A 19438-nucleotide genomic window follows, 5' to 3' on the forward strand; every position below is an offset into this window, starting at 1 on the left:
AACATTATCAAGCTCCACAATAACTCAAAGACTTCAATTTTACTCTACACCTTTGCTTATAAGACAGAATAAGGATAATATGATCAGACTTATACTTTCAAACCTCATCTGTACTGATATTTCTACTGATCAGCATTGTCATTTGATACTTGACTTGTACTGTCCTAACCTCTAAAATGCTTGGAAGCTAAATTATAGCTAGGATTAAGGTCCTTAAAATTGTATTAATTTAGAAGAGAATAGCCCAAGATTTTAGAATACATTTAAAAGTTATATTTATTTCTCCAAATAAAAGCTTTTACCTTGAACTGGTTAAAGATTGCAACAGTATTTAGATTATTTTTCCTATTAAAAGTACTTTTCTCTCAAGTAATATCAAAGAGTGGTGTAAATTTTTACTTCTCATATTGGTTGCTATATGTCTGTGTGGTAGTTAGTAAAATACTTAATATCAAAACCAACAGATCAGTCATCCAAAATTATGTTGACTTTCTTTTTCAATCTAGTGGCTGCTTGACTTAAATGAACTCACTAGATCCTCTTAGCATATAAACATGTACCTTTATCCATAAGAAAATGTTAGTGTTTTAAACATCATTTTGTGGATCCCAGGAAAATACTATGATTTGCTTTACATCAACTACATGTAGATTTTTCTGTAATAAGATAAAAGAGTAGAAACTTATTCAAGGTGGTGTAGAGTCTGGCTTTAGAGCTACATTGGCTGGATGCTAATCCCAGGTCTGCCCCTGAACACCTGGGAATTCTGGGACAAGTTACTTGACTTTGTGTCTATTTCCTAATCTGTAAAACAGGACTAGTAATGCCACCTAACTTCACAGGGTCACTGTGAGGCTCAATTAATTGAATATATGTCAAATTTTTAGAACAGTGCTTGGCCCATTTTAGTTTTCAATAATGTTAGCTATTAATATAACTATTACATAAATTGTTTTGGTCTCCAGCCCACAGGTGGCTTCCACCTCATATACCTTGCTAATGAGTGTGAGGATATATATTCAGGCACAGGGCCGGTGGTGAACAAGATTTCATTCCTCACAGTAGAGCCTGCCACCCTGGCAGGTTCATTTAGAGTCTGTTAATGAGTTCCTATACTAACTTAATGTTATTCTTTTTTTTTTAACTGTTTATTTTTTTAATGACAAAAGCTAACCTTTATTGAGCACTTACTATGTGCCCGGCTCTGTGTAAAGAACTAAGAATTTTTTCATCAGATACAAGTATTATTCAGATCTTACAAATGAGGTAACCAAAGTTTAGAGAGTTTAAATGACTTGCCCAGGGTCCCTTGGCTATTAAATAACAGAGCCAAGAACTCAAACCCAGATCTAACTTTCAAACCCTATTTCTTAACAATTTTGCTTTACTTCCTCTCTGAGAGATAGAGTTCTGGGTTGACCATTGCTGCCATCACACAGGTCCCTGAGGAAGTAGAATATATTCATAAAGGACTGAAAGAAAAGAACGGTCATTTAAAAACCCTTTTTTCTCTCTCTTGTTCAAATTACATCATTTCTATTGATCTACCTTAAAGTTTACTGACTCTTTGCTTAATGTTATTCTGAATTATATAAATAATTCAATTAAATGGTCTCTCTCTAAAGATAAAAGGGAAAAGTTTGGGCTGACAATAGAGCAAATAAATGTCTATGAACTCCATTTCTAACCAACTTCATTGTTTTCATAATATTGGACAATTTTCATGTTCACATTGGAATAATTAGACATATGAAAGCTCCGATTAAAGTTTCTACACTTGGATATAAATTATATGTAGTTTGTTTTTAAACAAGAGGAAATGGACTGCTAAGGGGAAGGAGGTTTGTATAGACTTTTGTGATTTATTTATTGTTATGGCTGCAGTTCATAACTGGCAATGCTTTAGGGTAAAATATTATTGTCTTTTTACAGAGATTCTCAAAGATGCGAATCATCTGTTTGGGACTGCTCCTTTTCAGCCTGACCCTGGCAGCACCAGTAAGCATTTACAGATTCAGTTATGCATCCTATAATCTCTTGCTCCCTTCATCTCTTTTTCTTTTAAGCGATGTCTTTTTAAATTAGTAGCACTTACCTAGTTCAGTTACAAGAAAGTACCACACAAAGAGGACCCATCCAACACTTGACACAAATGTCTGTCACCAAGGAAGCCCTCAACGAACATGTGAGAAGAATTACAAGATGTCTACGTGTTGCCTCTGGAGAAACACCAGTAAAAATATTTTTGAGAAAACCAATAGCCAGGCACAGTGTTTCAATCAGCTAATGCTAGTGAGTAAATATACCCAAATTATAACCTGTCAAAAGAATTTCTCAATATTTTACCAAAAACTGAGAGAATTTGACTTGAATGCTCCATGACTAAGCAACTAGACTTTTATAACTACACGATAACATGAAGGGACCAGACCTTTTCTGTAATTCTTGCAACACTCCAACACTGTGAGATCCTGCTAGCGATCTTGTCTTCATCAGCGAGGCTAAAGATGGGAAGAAGTCCCCCTCAGCTTAACCCAAATCAAGCTCCAATTTCCTTTTGTGTCTTTTCTTGCCTCTGATTCACCCAGATGAGTGCTCAGGGTGTGACTAAGTCATCTTGTGAAAATGCTGAGTGCTACAGATATTTTCTGCAAAGGAGTCACACTGCTAATTAGATAGTGTCTGAAAAACATCCTAACTTCTCGGAGTAACCTTTTCAGTTGGAAAAGCGTGGAAGCAAGCGGTCATTCTGTTGTCAGAAGAACTTACACATAGGTCCTGAGCGAGTGGGCAACGAACTGGGAAATGCACTGACGAGCACGAGCTATGCCAACCGGCGAGGAGAGCAGAAGCTGAGGAAAGCGTGTCCCCTCTCAGCACACGTGCTCTAACAGTCCTTTGGGGGACGTGCTGCTTGAAACAGACATCTGCCAGGCCCAGTGCACACAACTGACTTTGCTCGATCGGGGCCACAGAGGCACGGGCTTAGGCGTGAGGAGGATGGCGTGGCCCCGCTGACCCAGCTCATCCCACCAGCCGAGGACAAGCCTGTTTTGAGCGGCACATTCCAAAGAACAGCTGCAGTGGCATCTCCGACCATCTTCCAGTAAATGTGCTGTGTCAACACCAGCCCAGTGACCACCGGTCAAGAGAGGATGCCAGTCTTCTTCACCCGAGGGAAACAATGCCGTCTCCATTTCAGGGTCACGTTCAAGGGCAGGAGAGCTGCCAAGTGGGTGTGGGGGGTGGCGGGTGGGGAAGGAGGGGGGCAGATTTCAAATGAAAGAGGTTCGGCAAGGACACAAGAGACAAATTTGGAATTATGAATGGCTAAATGCAATGTTTTCTTTCAGATATGGATTCTATTTGAGTAATTATCTAAAGTACTTAATTACAGATTGGTGGTATCAGAAATTAGTACGTACTAAGCCACTTACATATGTTCTGGAATCATAATCAAAATTCAAACTCTAGGGGAGGAGGTTTTCCTCAACTCCCTTTGGGTCCCTGGCTGGGTTTGAAAATTCAACTGACAAAGACAGATTAACAGGAGAAGAGCACACAAATTGTATTAAAGTTTTACGTGTACATGAAAGCCTTCACAAAAGAATGAGGACCCAAAGAAGTGACCTGAGCAGGAAGCTTTAATACCTTTTAGACAAAGAAACAATACATTTGTGAAGAGTTGACAAGATAAAGGGGCTAGGGGAAGTCCAACTAGGACTAGGGAGTCCTTCTCTTCCTTAACTCTGAAGATTAGGGTTAGTTTAACAAGATTTGTTTGCAGATTCTTCTGTGCCATCTCTGGACTGATAAGAGTTTGTCTCTAGTAAAAGGAGAATTTACTTCCTGCCTTTAGGCAGAAAAGGGGAAGGTTTTTCCACATGTTCTACTTCTTAATGGCCTTCAGCTCAAAATAATTTTTATGTCAAAAAGACATATTTAAGGGTAACATTCTTGCTTCCTTAAAAAACAAAATTTTAAGTGCAAGAATATAAAAGATGATTGTTGGGCCATGCAATTCAATTAATATTCATTGATATGCAATTAGACTATGAAGCCTTTGTTATAAGTTACCTAGTTGTAAGTTCATGATTTATTATCGTGAACTATATTAAACATACCATCAAGTAGGTTTTTAATACATGTTGTGTGTGTGTTCTGTAAGAAAATACCGAATACCCCAAACTGTCATTTCTTTCTTTTGCTGAATATCTACCCATCTCGTTTTTTATATTTTCTCTTTCCTATACCCCCATTTCCAGAACGATTTTAACTGTTTTGATATTTCTGAGGAGTGATGCAATGCTCTAAATTTATATGCACAAGAGCACACAAGAACCGACATCAGCAGAGGGCAATAAAGGGTAGAATTATAAAATATGCAGTTAGGGGAGAAAAATTATTGTGGAATTGAAAAGAAGTAATTTTCTTGGCTTTGATGGTAGGTAAAATTCTGGATTTTTAATAGTGGAAGTAATGGAAAGCTTAATGGTTTATAGTGTCATTTGTATCTCACATTCTATAAAATACAACCTTTCCAAATGTCATCTTCCCTTTCCCTGAAAGAAAAAGCTGCCCAGGTAACTGGCAACAATGAAGTCCCATCCTCAGGTGTTTTCCTTCCCCTTAGGTGCAGGGCTATGGTTTCACTCTTGCTGGACCAGCAGGTCATCTTAACTCGAAGAGCAATGACTGAACTTATACAATCAATGCACATACAATCCACATCACTCAACTCTGATTTGGGTTCACTGATACTAAACACTCCCAGTGTGCCAGGGGAAACTTGTTCAGTGGATACCAGTGACATCCAAGCTTTTTCACCTTGAGCGCCACCCCTCCCAACTCAGCTGTTCTCCCGCACTTGAACGTGGCTCCGTAGTGGAGCCGGCACTGTCTCCCTCTGGGGGAGGAAGATCGGCATTCTCCTTCAATACAGAAACAAATGTGATGCGTGTGCCCATCTTCTACGAGTCAGAATGATTTTCCACATTGAATAATACACCCCAGTGAGAGAAAAAAAGAAAGGAAACATTCACTGTTTGAAGAAATGAAAGAAAGAAGTGTTTAGTGAAGTTTTATTTCTTATTTCCTTTCAGACATTGCAACCACAGGCTGAGAAAATGAAGCAGGACTCTGTGGAAGAACAGAGGGTAAACAGAATTGTTCTTCTCAAATACACCCCTTCCAACTCTGTAAAGAGAGAAGTCAATACGAGGACATTTTTAACTGTCAAAATATTCTTGTGTACCTAGAATGGAAATGGAAAATCATACAACATAATTTTGGCACTTTAATTCACACAATGTGTGATAGAAAAGAGAAAAGCCTTCTGAATGGGAATTCTTTCTCTTCAATGATTTCTTCCTTCAGAGGGATGAGTAAAAGTTCTGGGATATTGTCATTAGCAAACAATATTTTCCCACACGTGTACATGAGAACAGAGAGATAAATGAGGGAGAAAACAAAGGGAAGCGAGTTACCAGGTCTTCATGGGGGAATTCTGTGTACATGGAGTTAGTTCTCTATATGCAAGCAGAAAGTTAAATAAGTACCTTCAGCTTTTCGTGCCACCAAAGTGCAACTTACTTCTGCCTACCACGCTTTCTCCTTGCAGTCTCAGAAAATTCTGTTCTAAAAACTAGCAATCTTCCGCTCCCTATCTCAGCTGAAAATTGCAAAGGCAAAAACCACACGCTTAAGAGCCTGAATGTTCATGCTGTGAGTTCTGCCAATTTGACACCAGCAGGAATACTGTAAAATCTGCCTTTCTCCTCATCCCCCGCCTCCTCCTACCTGAAAATATTTCCAAGTGCTCCATTTCCATTGAAATTTGGTAATAAAATCGATACACCCTGGGGGAGAGAACTGTTTGACAGTCATCCTCAGGGAAGACAGACTTAGAGATAGAAAAGAAAGGAACAAACTGCTCTCTTGAGGAGCTGGCTGACACACGCCGTCCTGTGGTTATCAGATGTACTACCACTTGTTAGATGCAGAAATAGACTTGACCCAAGTTAAAAATACCTTGTACTATCAGAAAGAGAGCCAGAAAACTTCTTAGTAAGAGATAAACCCACCTTAATATAATGTTGCGGGTTTTTTTGGTTTTTTTCTTTTAATTTTATTTATTTATTTATTTATTTATGGCTGTGTTGGGTCTTCGTTGCTGTGCGAGGGCTTCCTCTAGCTGCGGCAAGCGGGGACCACTCTTCATCGCGGTGCGCGGGCCTCTCACCGTCGCGGCCTCTCTTGTTGCGGAGCACAGGCTCCAGACGCGCAGGCTCAGTAGTTGTGGCTCACGGGCCTAGTTGCTCCGTGGCACGTGGGATCTTCCCAGACCAGGGCTCGAACCCGTGTCCCCTGCATTGGCAGGCAGATTCTCAACCACTGTGCCACCAGGGAAGCCCAGTGTTGTGTTTTTGTAGATAACGTACAAGGGCCACCATGAGAAACATGGGTATCATGTTTTTAAGTATGTTTATACCTCGTCTGGGAGGAAAAATCAAACTGATGTGAAGGTAAGCAGAATCCTAGTGATTTTATCATGAGCCAAACTCTGGACAAACATTACGAGAAACTGTAGGGAAGACAAAGTTGACTTTTGCCTTCTCTGGGGTTTCTGTCTATGGCTGGTGCCTTTATCTTTGTCCCATGGTCCCAGGCTCCTGCAGAGTCTCTGCTATGGAACTCTGTGTCCCAGTGTCTTCCTGACATAGATGGGCTACCGCATGCCCTGGCCCAAACCCTGCCCTGCTTCAGGACCTGCCACAGCAGATGTGGTGCTGGTGGATACTGGACACCCATTGAGTTTTTCATGTTATTGCTTCTGAATAAAGTTTGATCCTTTGTAAGGGGGTTTTCTGGACATATTCTACCATATGCTCTAATGGGGCAGGGGGGAATGGATTAGAAAGAAACCATTTTGGCCTAAAAAGTGGCACATTTTAGTGTCCCTTAAATTCATTCCACAGATGATGCCATCTGTGTCAGGATGCTTGGAAGAGAAAGAATAAGGGCATTGTCCCTGGAATAAAACAATAATTCTTTTCACTCAGTCCTTTCTTGCAGATTCACTGGCCACAGAGCTAGAAACAGTTTAAAATGCCATCAGCAAAAGGACTATTTACTTTCTTCAAATCTGGCTTCATTCCCCATGAAAGTAGTAGTTTCCCTTCAGAATGTTATTCTGTTCTGTTCAATATTCTTTATACGCATCTCGAAGACTTAGCACCTCTAAGGCTAGCTGCCTTTTAAACTTACTGGTTGTAACAAAAACATGCTGAGAGCTTCCTATTGTGCAAGATATTATGAGAGATTAAATGATTGAGAAAACTTAACTCTTTCTCTACAGGATTTTAGAGTTAGAAAAGAAACAAAAGGTGCTTACAAAGATTATTATAACCCAAGACAGAACGTGCAAAGTGCTATGTGAGTGGTACCCAAAAAATCATGCTTTAGGGCTTGGAGTAGAAAAGATTAGTTCCTAGTGTGGGGTTCAGGGAAAGCTACATAATGGAAATAATTGAACTGGACCTTGGAGGATGAGTAGGATTTGAGCAAACATTTGTATGGGAGAGACTGTTCTCCATGAAAAGAATAATATGAGCTAAGGCATGGAGACAGGAAAGCAGATCAGCCAACTGATGTGTTGACTGTACAACCATCATACAATCAAGAGTGCCATAGGAAGTCATTTAACATAAGCAGTGCAAAAATGATTGACCATCACTCATCACAATTTAAAAGTTGTTTCATGTTTTATTTATAAAAGAACTCTTCAGTCTTTAAAGAAATGTACACAATTCATTAGTATACATGTTACTGTTTTAAAAGCAGTAAAAGCACCAAATATAAAACAAAACTTCCCACTTCAGAACAGGGAGGGGAAAAAATTAAGAAGGGATCATTATAATGCACCTGTTTAACTCAAAAGTGTATATAAGCAGTGAGCAAATGAACTTAGTTGCAAAGGAAAATACAAATGTCTGTGTAAAAATTTCCCAGATGTAATGTCTTAAAATAGGTCAAATGTTTAAATACTTTTTATTCAGAAATAATTCACTATAAAGTTTTTTTCTATTATACTTTTCCTCATGAGAAAACCTTATCTATTTTCAGAATATGCCTGCCAATATAAAAGATTAGTGAATAATGATAACTCCCCCAAATAAGTCATTTCAAATTATATCTTAAAAATACTACACTTTGGAACTTTTGTATACTGCATATGAGCCAGCTTTGCAAGAACAGAGGGCACTTCTGTAAACCATTTTTATCTTGAGGTTCAAGTGTGAGCTGAGTCAACAATTCCCCACAGCTTCCAACATTAATAAGATTTATGTATAAAAGCAGGCAGTCTTCCAAGCAGAACAGTACTCCTATTTGAGGATGGATCTGAACATAGTGACCTAATAAGAGCCACATGCACGTGTCAATCTGGAGAAGAGAAAGCACCCAGTGAATATGGAGAAAACCTCGACTTTCCTGGAAGGGTTTTATGTGAACGAGGAAATAACCTTAAGGATTGCTGCATCAGGAAAAAAAGGGATACTAGTTACTAGCTGCAGGTTTAAAAAAACTTGAAAAAATTAGAATATCCATAAATGAAAAGATCTGACATGAAAAGTAACAAGCAGTTAGCTCATAAAATGTTCAAGGATGTTCAAGCTGACCATAGGTCATAGAAACTGGGAAGGACGTGGGCTGGGAGGCTGTGACACCCAACTCTGTCTCTAACTGGATGTTGCTTCTTGAGCTTAGGTTCTATATCCCATCGACATCAACACGTCTAATATTAAAGTTAGCTTTTTCTCTTGTCTTCACTTTTGCATGTCAACGTTCTAGTTATTAAGCCTTCTTCTATTTGGGCACCAGCAGACGATTTTTCTTTGTGGCGTTTTTCTTTGGCAGAATCCTAATCCAAGCGATTACACCTCATTCCCGGACAATCCAGCACCCTCCTGACTGTCCTTTCTTACCGCAAGTCCTCCTAAACCTCTGATTTTTATTTTGTTAATCTCTTGGTCATGCACTTTCACTAGCTCTTTATGCCTTGCCAAATAAAACCAGATTCTTATGCCTGGAGTCCCAGGTTCTACAAAGCTCTGACCCTCTGTCTGTGCAGACCCTGATTAAATACAAGGTCTCTGTCACACCACCTCACACCCACCCTCCATACCCCTGCAGGACTGCTGCCTCTGCCATTCAATAAATCATCAGGTATTGCTTAGAACATGTAGCGCCCAGCCCAACTTCTTACATGTCTCAGTTCCTCAATAAATATCTCTTATTTTGATCTCATGTTACCCACCAGTTCAAAGGTCTATGTAGTGGTGCTGTAAATTTCAGCTCACCCTACAAGTCTGAGGTTGAGGGAGAGTATGGTATTTATTCTGTCTATAATTGTTCAGTTGCTCAAGAGCTCCTACCCGTGGGCTAACAAAAGGGTAGGGAGCGTGCAGAAATTAATTTAAATTCAACCTGTTTAAACTTAAGGTTATCTAATCATGGAAATAGTTCTTTAAGGAAGCCCTTCAGTCCCTTTTGGATAAAAATGCTCAGATTCTCCTTCTCCCCCTAAGATGGCATGCACGCATGTGAGGGAGTTGGGGGTGGCTTACGCCATCCAGCATATACCATATTCCACATGCACACACACGGCTCAAGCCACAGTGGAGAGGAGGACGTGGGATCCTCGGATATGGACGGGACAATGTCGCTCGACCCCTTGTGTACTGCTTGCCCTGCTGGTATCCTAAGGTGAAGTCACTGGCTACAATAGCTTAGGACCAAACAGTACAGCCTTGGGGCAGTGGTGATTCAGGCTCTCCGGGCTCTCATGGACAATGTAGACCCCTCTTTGTTCGCGTATGACCCACATTTGTTCCTCGTATATATGCTCCATCTACTTTGCTCCTTCTAGAGCCACCTCACTCCCTCTGGAAAGCTCCTAACCATTCTCAGATGCTTCCATATCTAGCCTGTGCCACAGAGAAACAGTGAGTGGTGTGGGCAAAATCAATCTCAGCCCCTCTTTCTTCTTGACCACATTGTTCAAGCTTCTTGCACCTTGGCTGTACCTCGAGTTGGTAAGGTGCAGCCTATGAAGCAGAATTTTACAGACCTTTCCCCCCCAAAAAAGGACAAATTGAGATACAAGCATAAACACTCTACTCTTCTTCTCCACTTTCTCTTTTTCATCCCATTATTCTCTCAGGGACTTTTCTCATCCGGACCTCATTACTTAAACTTAGGATCCAGAAGAGTGGTTCTCAAAAGGTGGTCACAGACCAGCAGCACCGCCATCAGCTGGGAACTTGTCACAAATGCAGATTCCAGAGCCCCACCCCAAGCCTACGGAATCAGAAACTCTGGCCGTTGGGTCCAACAGTCTTTGTTTTAGTAAGCCTTCCAAATAGTTAGGAGAAATGCTAAATTTGAGAACTATTGACCCAGACTATCACATCTGGTATATTACATGACAAAAGAGGGAAAAAAATAAAATTAATGAATCCTTTTTCAGACAAAAGCTAGGGTGGCCTACACCTGCTGCAAAATATTTTGTTTGGATGTCAGAACCTAGATTCTTCTATTTGTATATTTTCTGTTGAGAAAAAAGAGAAGAGGAAAAGATTTATACCTTTGAAGACCAGGGCAAAAGCAAAGAGAGAGAATGGGGGTGGGGGGGAGGGAGAGAGAGAGAGAGAGAGAGAATGAGAGCAAGAAAATTCATGTTTGAAAGATGAACTTCATTTCACTTGCAATGTGTCACTAGTCACAAGATGAAGACTACACTCTGTCTTCTTTAAAGTCAGCTCCTCCTTTAAAATCAGGCCCTAATCTATATTTCCAAACTTATTTCTCTTATTTGGATTCTCTTCTTTATTATTCTCTTTAGGATTTCTCCACTCCAGCCTTATAATTTTATTCATATTATCTTTCAAATGCTTCCTGTTTCCAAACATTTGAATATGCCACTTACTCTTAAGATATTCTCACCATTTTCCTTCCATGTATTTGAATCTTACCCACTCTTCAAGCCTTGCTCATTCTTCTTTTTCCATGAAACCTGCTTTGGCCATTCCAGAATTATCTCTACCAACAAATCTCTACTGAGTTAAAAGACTCTTTTTATTAAGTATCTGGAGGGGTTTTTAAATTTATTATTATTGCCTAAGAATTATTAAATTTTAAAAGTTTAACATAAAATAACCACTTTATGTTGAAAATTACACTTCAGCAGGAAGAAAAAAACAAAGACAATATTGCTCTTCCCCATTCTGGCAAGAGAAGAAATCAAGAGCCAGCACCTAAAGAAAACATTGTCCAAGAAAAAGAGAAAGACTTGTCCCTCCCTGGAACCAATGAAAATAACAAAAGCACTAAATCCCAAAGTCTTTTGGAAAATAGACAGACAATGAAGAAAGACTACAGGATTAGTAACAAAGAAAATGCCCACAATGACCTGAAGATGTCCATTTCTCCTGAATCGACCGGGAATCACGGGACTGAGGATGGAGACAATGCTCTTAGCAAACTACATGACCAAGAAGAATCTGGCAAAGCTCTCATCAGAAATAACATGCCCCACATAATGGAGCCAGGGGCTGTGATTGAACTCTTGAGGGAAGAGATCAAAGAGAACAAACTCCGGAATGTTTTAAGCAAAGTTCCAGCAGGTGCCAATTATGCTAAAGCCCCCTCAAAAATTAAGAAGAATCATCAAAGAGATTCGCACGCCCAGAATATTCCAGTAAAAAGCAAAAGTACCCACCGTATCCAACACAACATGGACTATCTAAAACAGCTCCCCAAAGTCAAAAAGGTCTCCAGTGATTTTGAAGGCAGTGGTTATCCAGACCTTCAAGGGCAGGAGGACAATGATATCTCTCCTTTCAGTGGAGATGGTCCACCTTTTAAGGACATTTCTGGTAAAGGAGATGCTATTCGTCCTGATCGAGAAGGTGCAGATATTCAAACAGAGTTTTCCAGCCCGAGTGAAGCTGAGACCATTAATCCTGACGCAAGAGGACCAGGTTATAATGAGATCCCAGAGAAAGAAGGGAATGGTGGAAATACCATTGGGACCAGGGATGAAACAGCCCAAAAGGCAAATGCTGCTGATGTAAGCCTAGTGGAGGGCAGCAACAACATTATAGGTAGCACCAATTTTAAGAAACTCCCTGGAAAAGAAGGAAGCAGAGTGGACGGCGGCAGCCAAAATGCTCATCAAGGGAAAACAGAGTTTCATTACCCTCACGCACCCACAGAAGACAAAAGAAAAGATGGCAGTAGTGATGGAGCTGAAAGTACTAATGAAATTCCGAAAAATGGCAAAGGTAGTAGTAGAAAAGACACAGAACATTCTAATAGGAATCAAGCAACCTCAAATGAAAAACAAAAATTTCCTAGTAAGGGCAAAGGTCAGGGCCAGTTCATTCCTTCTCGTGGTCTTGATAATGAAATTAAAAATGAAATAGGTTCCCATAATGGTCCCAATAATGAAGGGACCATAATAACACACAGCAGGAAAAATTATTATGTGCCCCACAGACAAAATAATTCTATGCAGAACAAGGGTGTGTCACAAAGCAAAGGTTCCTGGGGTTACAGAAAGCCCCATTCCAATAGGAGGTTTCGCCCCCCTAAAAAGCATGACAGTAGTGAATCATCTGCAAGTGGCAGTTCCAGTGAGAGCGATGGTGACTAGAAATTCCCAGCAGGATAAAGATTTGAATACTTAGTCAACTGTGACTTAACAGTATAAAGGGGAGCCACCTGATAGCAGATCAGATGGACAGAGCCAGGAACTGAATAAGCCAAGAAACCCATCCTCCTGGGGAGAACTGTTGCTATTTTAATGGTCACAGTATGAAATCCTATTCAAAGTTATGATGCTTTATGAAATTCTATTCAAAGTTATGATGCTTTTTTAAGGAAAAAGAATTCATTAAGGATTCATGGAATAGGTAACATTGGAATAGATACCATTTAAAAATAGGTTGTGGGTGTCACAAAACCCTTCCTTTGTTGTTTGCTCTGTAGACATGAAAAACAATCTCTCTCATATGATAATCTGTAATTAAATGATCTATAAGGAAGTCTGTTGTCTGTGGTGCTTCATTTCAGACGCAACAAGAATAGTTCTGCCTCTGGCAAAGGCAGTGCTATGAAATTAATCCACTGGGTAAAACTTGAGAGCCTCCCTACATCCCACTCTGCTCAAGCCAGCAGTTCCTTTTGCTTCTGCTCTAATAAAGATATCCTGCTTCATGTCCTTCTATGCTCTTTCCTCTGTTGCACGTTTATAACTTCTAGTAAAGCAAATTTTATTTCCTGAAGCAACTCTCCAGGTTATCATTTTTCTCAGTTCTACCTCCTTCTAGACAAAGAGGTGAATGGGGTGGAGGGAGGGCAACAGGGAGAATTTGAGAAGGAGAAGCACAAATGCAAAACCAAGACAAAAACTTACTTCGGCAGATATTACTCATTGGCTGATTCCAAATCATCTCAGCCCTATTTCTTTTTTCTGACTTTTAGCGTAGATGCTTTTCCAGCTAATAGCCTTGTGACACCATTCTGGAGATTAACCCTAAGTCTCCTGGTCAGAGAGAGGAGCGGAGTTCTGGAAGGCTTCTTGTCTTCTTGGTAAGAGAGTGTATACAGTTAGTACCACCCGTCCTTTTATTCTTACCCTATTCTTCTTTGCTTAACATCAACATGATGCCTGGAGATGCAGCAGCCATTTTGTGACCATGAAGGAAGGGCGTGAGATAATAGGAATATGTATGTGTATATATATATATATATATACATATACACACACACACACACACTCACACACACACACACATATATACACACACATATATATATATGTATGTATCTGTTCTCAGTTCCTGGCACAGAACTTCTAAAACCCTTGTAATTTCCTAAGTGATAAGAGCACTAGGAGTACCTTTTGTTCTAATATTTGGTCTTTGACTCTGGTTCCTGACACAGAGTTCCTAAATCCCTTTGGATTTCCTGGGTGATAGCAGTGTCTTTTGTTCTAATGAGGTGACTCTGGGTGGGCACCAGAAAGACCCAGCCATGATTAGAAGCTTGAAATTTTCAACCCTACCCCCTATTCTGCAGAGAGGGCAGAGGGGCTGGAAATGGAGTTTATAGTTGATTATGCCTATGTGATGAAACCTCCATAAAAATCCCCAAAATGTGGAGTTCAGAAAGCGTCCAGGTTGTGTGAACATATCATAGGAGAATAGCTCACCCAGAGGGGCATGAAAGCTCTGCATCCCTTCCCACAGAACTTGCCTTACACGTCTCTTCCATCTGGATGTTCATCTGTATCTTTTATCATATCACTTTACAATAAACTGGTAAACAGTAATAAACTGTTTTCCTCAGTTCTGTGAGCCACTCTAGCAAATTAATGGAACCCAAGGAGAGGGTATTGGGAACCTCCAATCAACAGGCAATAGGTTGGAAGCACAAGTGACAACGTGGACTTGCCATTGGCATCTGAAGTGGGGGAGGGAGGCAGTCTTGTAGGACTGAGCCCCTAATCTGTGGGATCGGACACCATCTCTGGGTAGATAGTGTCAGAACTGAGTTAAATTTGGGGACACCCAGCTAGGGTCACAGACATACTTGGTGTGGGGAAAAAGACCCCACACATCTGGTGTCAGAAGTGTGAATGTGATAGCAGTGTGAGAGTAAAAGAGATAGAAGGAGTGTAGGTTTTCTAACACAAAAGGACAGAAGAATCACAGAGATGTCTCTCAACCAGCCCCATCAGCTTCTTTCCTTCAACAATTCTCGATTTGTTAAGCAACTGTTCTTTTGGTGGTTATTGATAGCTGAGTTGAATTCCTAATGAATACACCTCTCCATTTTTGACATTCTTCTCAAGGAGAAGGGCTAAGAGAAGAAGAAAGAGAGAGAGATAGGGAATACAGTAATCAAGGTGCATATTATTTCTCTTGTCTCTTTGAGACGAAAGTTCCCAAATAGAAATCATGACTGGCACTTTCTGTACAGCACCTTAATCATCGAGTTGAATAATCTATATAACACAAACGAATACAAGTCAATGTCAATACAACATTATGGTGCTTTCAAAAAATCTAAACTCCCACATTGGGTAGATAGAAGGTACATTTTTTTTTTTTTTTTTTTTTTTTTTTTTTTTTTACTAAATAAAAGCTGTAGTGTAAGCTATGGAATAAATCAGTTACACTCAAATCATAATGGCTAACATGTGCCATGCTCTGTTAACTCCTCTAATCTGCAGAGCCACCCTATTACACAAGTAGTATTATTATCCCCATTTACAGATGAGAAAACTGAGGCATAGAACTGTTAGAAAATGATCCAACTAGTAAGCTAGGATTTGTATCCAGGCAGTCAAGCTCCAGTGTCTCTGCTCTTAAACACTCACTGTACTACCATATGTATGTCACACAGACAGATAGACATAATACATAATATACATTATATATATGAATGTATGTATATATAGACATACACATGGAGAGTGTATGTATATATTTATGCACATATATGAATATGTAAGCATATATATGTATGTGTATATATATATATATATATATATACACATACATATATATCTCTAAAGAGAGAGAGAACCTGAAAGAAATGCTTCTTAGAACCTGCACACAAGGAATACTTTTCCCCCCTCAGTTCTTCTCCATCTTCTGGATATAACAGAAACCAGTATCAATAGAAAGACTTAACATATCACCTAAGAAATTAGTCACAATCAGAATTCCTGAATAAACTATTCCTAGTACAGGTACTTTGCTTTTTTCTAATAAAAGACAGTTTTGGTGCACACACACACACACACACACACACATACAACTGAAGGCAATTAATGAAGTGAAGAAAACTACATTAGCATTTAAATTGCAGATAAATGAATTGAAATCAACCTGCTAGTTATATCTAGATTGTATCAGACCTTTACATGTGAATGGTCTGATCACATGAAACACACTTGCTATTGTAAAGACAAAAAAATGAACTGATAGAGAAAAACTAATGTTTTCTTTGGGTGATTATAGGTGGGACCTTCCAAAGACTGTCTGTCCTAGTCTGCTACCTAGTGTGGAAACTGTACATTTCAATTCTCTGGTCAGATTTTGTTTCCTCCTTTCAAGCCTCAGTGTTCATGCATATTTATTCAAAACACTGACAACGTTTGATTTGCTTCATCCATTTAAGGGAAACTCTAAATGTTTCAATATCCATGATACATTGCTAAGGGATGATGCAGACATGGAGGGGTGAGTCCCAAACAGAAGGACCAGAGATCCGGAAGCACAGCCTGCAGTCAGATAGTGGGTCTGTGCTTCATCCAAACCCAGGTTTCAGCCACCAAGCTTCACTAGCTTCACTTTTGTTGTTGTTGTTGTTTTTAAGTAAACATAGATTTCCAAAATAGGGCAGAAAATTTCAGCCTCACTAAGCTGCCTTGCATGCAATTACTGAAATGGGCACAGTCTGCCACCTTGTGCCCAAAAAGAAAAGATCACACCAGGCTATGGAATTTATTTCTGCATCTGCTACTCTCTCCAGCCTCACTGTTTTAGATTTCTCAGCTTGTAAATATCTACCTTGATATTGTAGCCCTAATTAAACTGTTCTTGGCAACTCCAGCCAGTCAAGATACCTGATCCTCTTCGGTATAACATTCAGGTCAGTTGAAGAACATTTACTGAATGACCACATTTTACAAAACTACATGGGGATCAGAAGAAAAGAGATGTTCCTGGCTCTTATTAAGACTGTAATTTAGTTAAGAAGAAAGGGATAGAAAAGATACAAGGCAGACTGTGGTAAGTTCAATAATAGAAACATAAAGTGATTATAGGAGTTCTGAGGAAAGAGATGAACTCTAGCTGAAGGAAAGAACAAAGATTAGTAAAATCCATTTTCCTTGAGGTATTACACATGCAGAAGGGCTGCTGACAGTAAGCTCTAACGGGCAAATGAGGGCTTGATAGTCGATGACTTTAAATTATACTATATATATTTTAGAGCTTAAGAAAGACTGGGTAGGGGGAGTTGGAAGGCAGAAGGCTGGATGTAGGGACAACCAAAGGGCAACTGCTATAATCCATAAGAAACAACCTTGTCTCCTCACTCAGTCTTTTTTTTTAAATAAATTTATTTACTTATTTTTATTTATTTATTTTTGGCTGTGTTGGGTCTTCGTTGCTGCACACGGGCTTTCTCTAGTTGCAGCAAGTGGGGGCTACTCTTCATTGCAGTGCGTGGGCTTCTCATCGCAAGGGCTTCTCTTGTTGCAGAGCACAGGCTCTAGGCTCACAAGCTTCAGTACTTGTGGCACGCAAGCTCAGTAGTTGCAGATGGCTCTAGAGTGCAGGCTCAGTAGTTGTGGGGCACGGGCTTAGTTGCTCCACAGCATGTAGGATCTTCCCAGACCAGGGCTCGAACCCATGTCCCCTGAATTGGCAGACAGATTCTTAATCACTGTGCCACCAGGGAAGTCCCTCTCACTCAGTTTTATTAGGACCTATTTTCAACCAAGTAGACACTCAAGATGCATTAGTTTTTAAGACACTATGAAGCCTGCGTTTCAAAAATAACTTCAGGGGGAGCTTCAAGATGGCAGAGGAGTAAGATGTGGAGATCACCTTCCTCCCCAAAAATACATCAGAAATACATCTACATGTGGAACAACTCCTACAGAACACCTACTGAACGCTGGCAGAAGACCTCAGACCTCCCAAAAGGCAAGAAACTCCCCACGTACCTGGGGAGGGCAAAAGAAAAAAGAAAAAGCAGACACAAAAGAATAGGGACGGGACCTGCACCAGTGGGAGGGAGCCATGAAGGAGGAAAGGTTTCCACACACTAGGAGCCCATTTGCGGGCGGAGACTGCGGGTGGCGGAGGGGGGGAGCTTCGGAGCCACGGAGGAGAGCGCAGCCGCAGGGGTGCGGAGGGCAAAGCGTAGAGATTCCCGCACAGAGGCTCAGCGCCGAGCAGCACTCAGCAGCCCGAGAGGCTTGTCTGCTCCCCCGCCGGGGCGGGCGGGGCTGGGAGTCGAGGCTCGGGCTGCGGTCGGATCGCAGGGAGAGGACTGGGGTTGGCGGTGTGAACACAGCCTGAAGGGGGCTAGTGCGCCACGGCTGGCCGGGAGGGAGTCCGGGAAAAGGTCTGGAGCTGCCGAACAGGCAAGAGACTTTTTCTTACCTCTTTGTTTCCTGGTGCGCGAGGAGAGGGGATTCAGAGCGCCGCCTAAACGAGCTCCAGAGACGGGCACGAGCCGCGGCTATCAGTGCGGACCCCAGAGACAGGCATGAGACGCTAAGGCTGCTGCTGCCGCCACCAAGAAGCCTGTGTGCGAGCACAGGTCACTCTCCACACCGCCCCTCCCGGGAGCCGGTGCAGCCCGCCACTGCCAGGCTCCCGTGATCCAGGGACAACTTCCCCGGGAGAACGCACGGCACGCCTCAGGCTGCTGCAACGTCACGATGCCTCTGACGCCGCAGGCTCGCCCCGCCTCCTCCGTACCGCTCCCTCCCCCCGCCTGAGTGAGCCAGAGCCCCCGAAGCAGCTGCTCCTTTAACCCCGTCCTGTCTGAGCGAAGAACAGACGCCCTCAGGCGACCTACATGCAGAGGCGGGGCCAAATCCAAAGCTGAACCCTGGGAGCTGTGCAAACAAAGAAGAGAAAGGGAAATCTCTCCCAGCAGCCTCAGGAGCAGCGGATTAAATCTCCACCATCAACTTGAGGTACGCTGCATCTGTGGAATACCTGAATAGACAACAAATCATCCCAAATTCAGGAAGTGGACATTGGGAACAACGATATATATATTTTTTTCCCTTTTTCTCTTTTTCTGAGTGTGTATGTGTATGCTTCTGTGTGTGATTTTGTCTGTATAGCTTTACTTTAGCATTTGTCCTAGGGTTCTGTCTTTCCTTTTTTTTTTTTTTTTTTAACTATAGTTTTTAGTGCTTGTTATTGGTGGATTTGTTTTTTGGTTTGGTTGCTCTCTTCTTTCTTTCTTTCTTTCTTTTTTTTTAATTACTTGAAAAAGAATTTTTAATAATTATTTCTTATTTTAATAACTTTTTTATTTTATTTTATTTTATTTTATCTTCTTCTTTCTTTCTTTTATTTCTCCCTTTTATTCTGAGCCGTGTGGATGACAGGCTCTTGGTGCTCCAGCCAGGCGTCAGGGCTGTGCCTCTGAGGTGGGAGAGCCAACTTCAGGACACTGGTCCACCAGAGACCTCCCAGCTCCACGTAATACCAAACGGCGAAAATCTCCCAGAGATCTCCATCTCAACCCCAAGACCCAGCTCCACTCAACAACCAGCAAGGTACAGTGCTGGACACCCTATGCCAAACAACTAGCAAGACAGGAACACAACCAC

At 41.1% G+C, this 19438-nt stretch overlaps 1 protein-coding gene and 1 long non-coding RNA gene across 4 annotated transcripts in view; one reads left to right on the forward strand and one right to left on the reverse strand.

The window, feature by feature from the left end:
• LOC137763584 (uncharacterized) overlaps positions 1-19438 on the reverse strand; it is a 191400-nt gene that overhangs the window by 63764 nt on the left and 108198 nt on the right. The gene's annotated exons all lie outside the window — the stretch shown is intronic.
• Positions 1945-12715, forward strand: MEPE (matrix extracellular phosphoglycoprotein). 3 transcript variants are annotated; one of them, XM_068542038.1, is made up of 4 exons: positions 1945-1998; positions 5103-5156; positions 6432-6524; positions 11246-12715. In XM_068542038.1, exons 1-4 carry the CDS (start codon positions 1945-1947, stop codon positions 12713-12715), a joined length of 1671 nt encoding a protein of 556 aa, XP_068398139.1. The 3 variants fall into 3 exon arrangements, with proteins under 3 accessions (XP_068398139.1, XP_068398140.1, XP_068398141.1); XM_068542039.1 differs by having other exon boundaries at positions 11249-12715; XM_068542040.1 differs by lacking the exon at positions 6432-6524.

The sequence above is a fragment of the Eschrichtius robustus genome, chromosome 4, assembly GCF_028021215.1.
Source record: "Eschrichtius robustus isolate mEscRob2 chromosome 4, mEscRob2.pri, whole genome shotgun sequence".
Lineage (NCBI taxonomy): Eukaryota > Metazoa > Chordata > Mammalia > Artiodactyla > Eschrichtiidae > Eschrichtius > Eschrichtius robustus.